The sequence below is a fragment of the Protobothrops mucrosquamatus genome, unplaced genomic scaffold (assembly GCF_001527695.2).
Source record: "Protobothrops mucrosquamatus isolate PMUCROS unplaced genomic scaffold, P.Mucros_1.0 scaffold1091, whole genome shotgun sequence".
NCBI lineage: Eukaryota > Metazoa > Chordata > Lepidosauria > Squamata > Viperidae > Protobothrops > Protobothrops mucrosquamatus.
In genome coordinates this window covers 469217-477772 of record NW_015387316.1, presented here as the reverse complement: position 1 = coordinate 477772, position 8556 = coordinate 469217, and the positions used below count along the sequence as shown (strand labels likewise).

At 37.2% G+C, this 8556-nt stretch overlaps 1 protein-coding gene across 1 annotated transcript in view; it reads right to left on the bottom strand.

The window, feature by feature from the left end:
* MDGA2 (MAM domain containing glycosylphosphatidylinositol anchor 2) overlaps positions 1 to 8556 on the bottom strand; it is a gene marked incomplete at its 3' end in the record, with an annotated part of 498834 nt that overhangs the window by 268190 nt on the left and 222088 nt on the right. The window contains exon 3 of the mRNA XM_029284905.1: positions 2979 to 3153. Coding sequence (XP_029140738.1) covers positions 2979 to 3153 — 175 coding nt within the window. The remainder of the gene's footprint in view (positions 1 to 2978; positions 3154 to 8556) is intronic.

Sequence of the window (8556 nt, the reverse complement as noted above, 5' to 3'; positions counted from 1 at the left end):
ATTGTGCGCATGGGAGGGGGAAGCTATCAGAACTTTGAATCTGATTGTAAGTAACTATGTTTGGCTCCATCCTAACTTCAGGTTAGTCAAGACTACCTGTAGTAGTAGTAGCAGTATGAAAAAATACTGATCCATCCATCAAGCTCATGGGTCATGGATTGGACATGCCTGATCTTAACCTTCATTCTGATTTGGGCTTCCTTTTATTCCTCAGTATTTTATTTACAGAGAAAAGAAGCACCTTTTACACAGTACAGAGCAAACTGGTAGAATTCATTACAAGATTCAGTGATAGTTACTAACTTGGATGGCTTTAAAAAGGGGATTGGATAAATACACAGAGGTCAGGTTTGTCAAGAGACTCATGTGCCCTCAACTCGAGATCAAAAACAGTTCTGCTTGTGAACAACTCAGAGGCATCAAAATGGCTGTTCTGAGAAACAAAATGGTACATTAAGATGTGACTTGGCCAGATCCAGCAAGGCTAATCTTATGCTACCATGTTTTTATGCTCTTATTTCTTGATATAAAAGAACATTCAGTTAGGCAAGTCTTCAAATGGTAGAGCCTTCAAATGGTAGAGCCCAAGCTATGAGTTGCTCACTCCCATAGTACTATAGTTACATTATTTCCCATTCTTTGGCTTTGTGTACCACACACAGCATAATTCCTGGTCTTGTGAATTTGCATGGATCAGTAGCACAAAAAGATTAAGAAAAAATACATTCTTATGGGATCCCTTAATGCTCCTTTTGTTCAAAATCTACTCAATTACTTCTTTTGAACAGGGAATATGTCTGAGACTAGAATCCCTTTTTTAAAGTATATTACCTTTGTTATTCTAATAAGCTTCTTTGCCTTTTAAAATGTGTAAAATTCCCCCATCTCTAGCTCAAATGGCTTAGGTTAATAAATGAATGAAGCTTAAAGTAAGAAAAACAGGAATTTTCAATGTTGTTAAAAGAAAAAAGAGTGTCCTATAGGCTGAGTCAAATTGATTCCCAAATATTGTCTCACATCATTGATAGACTGATGACATCTCAAGCCCTGAAACCATTCAACCATAGCCTAGCTACAAGAACACCAATTAAATTTTAAAGAATTCTGAGTCCCAGTACCAGAACAAGTCTCATCTCATGTATAATCTGAAGAACCAGGGCTGCTGGCAGTCTGTGGATATGTCCCCCCTGTCCCCAAGCCTTTCCAAACACCACTTCCAAATTATAACATTTAATTCCACCATTAGGGAATTAACAATATTTGAAGAGTTAACAACACAAGCTGTGTTTAATTATTTCTAATTTATTAAAATAAAATAGACTGTACAATTCTTCAAAGTACAAGACGATAAGATCAAAATCTACCTAAATCCACATCTCAGTCAATGTGATTTTTTTTAAATCAGTCTAATCAGGTAGGGATAAGAATCACCAGGAAGATATTTGTTTACTCATTAATTTGTCCCTTTAAATTTCTCTCCTTAGAAGTTGCTCCCTTGCCCTAAAAATGCTCCTATTGGCTGAACATGCTTTTTCTTCCTGTCTGTCAGTGGAAGAGAGCAAAGATGAGGTCATTATCTGTTCTAGGAAATTGCTTTATAAATACAGGTAGTCCTCCCTTAATGTCCCTAATTGGAACCAGCAACTCTGTTAGTAAGTGAAGAAGTTGTGAAGCAAAATATCAGGTAAATGCCTGGCTTAGTGATGGTAGTTCCAGCAGTCCCGATTGTGGTCATTAACTAAATCACCTGTGGCTCTTAAGTGAGACATCATGTGACAAACTTGTGACCTCTTGCCAGCTTCCCCATTGACTTTGCTTATTAGAAGCTGGCTGGAAAAGTCACAAATGGCAATCACATGACGCTGGGGGGGTCATGAGTTTTGCAAATGTGTGATGGTTGCCAAATGCCCGAATCATGATCACATGACTACAGGGATTCTGCAATGGTCATAAGCGCAAGGATTGGTCACAAGCCACTTTTTTAAGCACCGCTGCAGTTTCGAATAGTTGCTAAATAAAAGGCTGTTAAGTGAGGACTGCCTATATAATCAAAGATAAGATGCCTTGGGTGTAATGTTTATTTAAATAAGTCCACAATTTGTTTTATTTTAGCTGTATATAACCATTCCTAGGTCTTCTTTACTGGGTGTGTTAATGCAGTATTTCTTAACCTCTGCAACTTTAAGATGTGTGACTTCAACTCCTAGAATCTCCAATGATGACTGGGGAATTTTGGGAACTGATTCACTGGTTCTGAGAAAAGTATTTTAAAAACCCCAAACTTTGGAAAAGGAGTTTGTGCAACTCCTTTAAGTGTAATTTAAGTGTATATATGAATAGTGTATATTTAAGTGTATATATGAATAGATGCACAGACACACACACACACACATACAGAAACATTGTTAGTAAATTAATGTTAAAACAACTCCAGATTTTACATAATTTCTTTCCTGGAACAAAAAGACATGTTTGCACTTCCCCTGGTGTTCTCTCCAGAGGTTAGGACTACCATTAACGACAGATTTATTGTCTAAGGATGAAAGCTCCAGAAAACTACATCAAATGGGAAGAATATCTGGAAACCTCACCAGAAGTTACGCTTTAGCACTTGGCTTCTGAATACTATTTTAAACCCTCCAAAAACAGTGCAATGAAAGAGAAAAGTGTTACTCCTGGGGGAATTTCACCAGTGACAATTTTTACTGTCATGATACATCAATCAATCTTCTCTTTACACTATGAAACTGGTGATGGCTAGATGTGAGGATATGGAGTTCAAAGTTCTCAAAAAATAAATTTCAGTCATGTTCAAATCCACCCCTCCTCTAAAAAAATGGCCGTTTCTTTGACACTTTGACAACTTGACTGCCTGATAACTGCTTTATTCCAGATTGCCAACCTCAATGACCTCCTAGTTTAATGCAGCAGAGGAAATATAACTCAGTAACAGAAAGTTCTGTAATTAATTTACTTACAGTATACATCTACCCTTATTGACTTGATTGCTGGTGAGCCCAAGCCGTTTTCAGCTTTGCAATAGTAGCGCCCTCCTTGATGCCGCTGTATATTTGTGATCCTCAAGGTCTCATTAAACACACTCGAGTCTTGAAACCGGTCAGAGGCACTTCCTGCTGTTTTTGTCCACCTGATCTGAGCAAGCATCAAAAAAGAGTGTTACTTTAGCTGGTCCTTCTCTTCTTTTCGTCACTAACAAACATGACACAGCAGCACACACAACATTGCATTTAGAGAACATCAGGTCTTCAAGTAGCAAACATGGAATTATTTTACTAAGACACAAAAAAAGAAAGCTATGTATGACTAAGTCGATGTAATTCCATCAAATATAGGGCATACTTATAGGTAAAATTAGACTTGACAGGGAATAAAAACTCAGCTTGTTTTCTAGTACATCTAACATCGTTTTGTTATTTAGATTTTGAATTTGACAGCAATATGTGATCTGAAAGCACGCAGCAGAACTAAGTTTTCTAGAATTGACCTAACACAAATTAAATGTATTTCATTAGTTACCAAATTTTATGCTACTTCCTTGTTCAGAAAGAACTGAAGTGAGTCTTTTATTTTAAAAAATGTGCATTAGGAAAACCGGGGCCCAAATTTTTTCATTGTAAATAAAATTGCAGATTTTTCTATGGCTAAAAAAATGACACATACAAAATTGAGTAGAAACATACATAAAATTGCAGTGTTCACATGGCAAGGATTTAGATCAGTGGTTCTCAACCTGTGGGTCGGGACCCCATTTTGGGTCGATCGACCATTTCATGGGGGTCGCCAAGCAAGGCTGTCTGCCATTTTTTTTGTCTGCCATTTTTCCCCCTTTTCCGGCAGGTGCCTTACCTCCCTTGGGCTGGGCCAGCTGGTGGTCGGCCTGCTCCGTCTCTGCCGCTTGCCAGCTACGCCTCGGCCGGCGCAGGGGGCAGAACCACCCATGCGCAGCGCTCCTGGGCAGGGAAAGTCCTCGACTTACGACCGGTTGGGTAGTCCTCAACTTACGACCGGTTTAGTCCTCAACTTACGACCGGTTTAGTCCTCGACTTATGACCGGTTGGGGTCGCGGTATTAAAAAGGTTGAGAACCACTGATTTAGATTGGTCTGCTTATCAGCTTTATATGCACAAAAGAGATTTCATACAGTATCTGTAAAACTTCATGGTTTCGACAATTATTGAACACATGGGGGTATACGCTAGTTCTCAAAGTTTGCAATATCATACTTCCCTAAAATGATCAATGAATTTGTGTGACTCCCCATTAAAGAATAAAACTAAATAATGAATAAATGTCACAATGATTAGAGTAAGATTTTGACAAAGAGCCAGACTGATAGACTTAACATCTCTCAAAACTCACTCCAGGGTTTGTTCCCCATTGTACGCTTACGAATACTGATGTGAGCTTCAATTGCACTCGTACCTTGTATTCAAAAGAATGCATTGCTTTCTGAATTCTAAAATGCTCATGAACCCCTCACAATGATTGTGATCACCGTTCTAACCCATGCTCAGGAATATCAGTGCCTTCCAGGAAATGGAATCATCTTAACCTTTCTCTTTTAGAAAGATGTCAGCTTTGCAACAATGTTTATGACCACAGACAATCTAATAAAAAATTACCATCATGAGAAACATTACATCAAATATTTTGTATTATCTGTAAATTCAGAGAAACTTGCACAAAGCAAAGCTAGTCAAGCTGGGTTTGGTGCACCCTATCTTGGTAACTCTCACTAAGAGAAACTCAGGTGTCAAGCTCTTAGCCCTTCCTAAGCCAGATAGATGTGTTCTGCCAAATAATTCAGCATATATATGACACAGCCAACCTTAGAAGAAGGATTTCCCCCCTCCCATCTCAGACTGTCAGCATTTTCTATTATTAAACTTCTTGTCATAAGCAGTTTTAAATCATTTGAACAAGGTATGTCCTGCCTGAAAAACGCTTAATACAATATAGGAAGGTTTGTGTTTTTTTCTTCTGCTACTCTACTTTTCCTTCACAAAATTGCATGTCCCATTGAATGCCTGAATAGAAACTACAACTTGGAATAACCGTTGAGGTTTACAGTTTAGCAGGCAAGAATGGTGAAATTATTCAATAAGGCATATCATAATGATTTTTTTTAAAAAAAAATCCAATTTGTAAATGGAAGCAATAGGTAATTTACCTGGATTCTTATGTTTTAAATGACATAAAATGGAGTTTGTGCAGAAGAGATCAGTTCACTGGTACAGTGATTCTCCACCATCCAGCACAAATGGCCATCTGTGGAGGTCAGGATTTGGGCATGATGAATTTGGCCTTGATTATTATTCAATGGATACCTTGGAGAAGTTTTGGAAGGCACAGCCAAAACTTTGGGGCAGTCATAAGGAGTTCTAGATATTTTTTTTCCATTTCTTTTATAAAGCAGAAGTATCTTAACTTGTTTTTATGTGTTTTCTCCCCACTAAAAGTGCAAGGATTTGATTCATTTTATTCATATTGTTTCATTATATGGCATTTTATCAGCACTGATGTGTAGTGACCTCACAGATAGACCTTCTCCAGGATGATCTATCACTAACCTGGCCCCTCAGGTTATCCAATGGTGCACTCATATCTGCTGTAATAATCCACCCACCTGGCTGTTAGTTATCCTCTACTCTTTCCTTCTATGCTTCCCAGCCTTATAGACATCTCAAGAGAACTGGGTGTTTGCATAATATATCTAAAATAACATAATTTGAACCTAGTCATTTTGCTATTGGTGAGAACTATGAATTGATTGGTCCTATCATCCAACTTTTTATTTTCCTAGCTACATATGGTATTCTTAGTAGTCTTCTTCAACAATTTAAATTTATATCCAGTTTCTACAGATTCCAACTTCTTTCACAGAGTGTCACAGGAAAATAATTACCTACATGATTTTGCAAATCAAAACATCTCATGATATTGAATATATTTTTAAGACTTTCATATTTATCATATCAAGTGCTAGTCAGTAGTATGTATTTATTGAATGCTGCTTCTTTTCCTATGGATAGTCAATCCTGAAAGGTAAAACCCATTCTCCTTAGCCATTCTAAAACAGGTTCCTGTATCTGGAATGAATGAATGAATGAATGAACGAACAAATGAATATAAATCATAATTCTGTGTTATCACTGTGTTTCTGCTTCTTCAGAATTACTTTTGCTTCCACAGAGTCTAACAGGGAATGCTATTGCTTGCAATATTCTGATCTTTGTAGATAAAGACACATCAAAATTGTCTGATTTTTTCCCCCAAGGCCTTCATGCCTGCTCTACCAAGTACTAGTCTGTGGTGCATTTCTTTTCTTCTTGCTCCTCTACTGCTGATGGCTGATCCTAAGCAAAAGCTACATACCATTTGAATATCTTCATTATCAGTTCTAAAGCTTTTTGTTCTATTTGTTGTCATTATTTTGGTCTTTTTCATATTTAATTTTAGTACCATTTTTTCACTATTCTCCTTGACTTTTATTAGTAGACCTTGCATATCCTTTGCATTTTCAGCTCCTGGAGTAATGTCATCAGCATGTCACATGTTATTTATGTTTCTTCTTCAGTTTTAAAACCACAATGTCTTCTTCCAATCCAGATTCCCTTAATTCAACACACAAATAGTCAATTAATGACGATTTAAAGTTACAATGGACCTCCCCAGAGCTATTTATGAACTGTTTTAGAATTTACAATGGTTGCACACAAACACTACCCTGTGGTTACATTACTGAATGTTGGGCATGTGGCAATCAGTTCAGCTTTACTATTGTTTGCAGTGTCCTGTGGTCATGTGACTGTATTGTGACTTTTTGCAGGTTTGTGATTAAAAAAGAATACCCATTGGGGAAAATGGATTTGCTTAATGACTCTGCCATTCACTTAATGGTGTTCACTTAACAACAATAGTAAAAAAAATGGGCATAGTTTCATATTTGATTATGTGCTATCATGACTTATAACTGAAATAATTTACAATTGTAATTTGTGCTGTCCCACTCATGAACATACCCACATACACCCACACACACCACAGGTGTAATGAGTCTTTATTAAGGCTTCAGAGCTAAAGAAGCTTCTTGGGTGAGAAGCAAAACATCTTCAAAGAAAAACAAGAAAGTCCAGCTGCCTCCTGAAAAAGCACCTTAGGGACAACCATGACCTGGATGACTGAGAATCTCCATAGACATTTAGCTATGCACTTTGAATGGTGCAGGAGTATGAATGGATTTCCAGAAAACATTGCAGACTACAGGAACCATTTGAGCTTCAGTTTGAGATGCAGACAACACAGACTCATCCCCAACAGCCTGGGCTTGTCTTCAACAGTGAAGGGACACAGGGCAGAAAACATCCTGCAGCCAAGAAGGCTCCACATCCATTTGCACTACTCAGGGGACCCTGAGGGCCCAGGTAAACCTCCAAATGGCCTCAATGACTCTCTAAAAGAATGCAAATGACTGGCTGTTTGCAAGGAATATAAATCCTTCCATTCCCCACATCCAGTCATAGCTGAAGAAGCTTCTTGGATGAAAAGTGAAATGTTTTAAAGAAAAACAAGAAAGTCCAGTTGCCTCCTAAAAAAGCACCTTTGGGACAGCCATGACCTGGATGACTGAGAATCTCCATAGACAATGTTCATGGATTCTTCTTCTGCTGCTTATCATTTTTCTGTTGAGATTCCATCATTTCCTGTAGCCCTTCAGTTTGGCAATTTGCTAATCTAACTTCATGGATATTATTGGATTATTCTTCCTGTTGCTTCTGTAATCACACCAGAGAATATTTTAATGAATCTTCTAAATCCATTCCCATAGCTATTTGCATCATATTTGTTATATATCTTTACCTTTCACAGACTGTAAAGACTTGTCACTATAGTTGACTTTCAATCACTTGCACAGTTTACAACACCCTGTTTTTTCCCATTAAATGCAGAAATACATGTTCTGCCTCGAGACATGTAAAAAAGGAAATCTATGAAAGATCATCATTTCATATTAAAACCTTGGGGTTGGCACATTTGCTTATTTATTCTTTCCTTTGAAACCCCAGGTTGCACAAACTAAATATCACACTACTAAAATAATTTTTAAGGAATTTACTTTGTTTGGAATTCAACTAAATGTCTACTAAATTTTGTAAACCAACATCTACCCTCTAATATAGAAAAGGGGAATATATAGGTTAACCCAGAGCACTTGTTCACCATTGCAAACTGCAGGATATAATGTAGATCAGTAAATGACACAGCATGAAGATACTGATGGTCCATAGAATATAAGAGTACAACTGACCTCTCTTTATTGCAAGATCATGCAGAGAGAATGATAAATATGTAAAGGTAGCATGGAAATCTGTTATCTTCCCTGATTTTACATGGAAATGACTGGAAAATACCCAGGCCCTTAAATCACTAGCTTAAATCAAACACGAATATTGAATGATTACAACAATAAATCATCTTTCAGTTGACAATACTGATTGTTTAAAGTAGAAATGAAGAAAAATTATTATTATTATT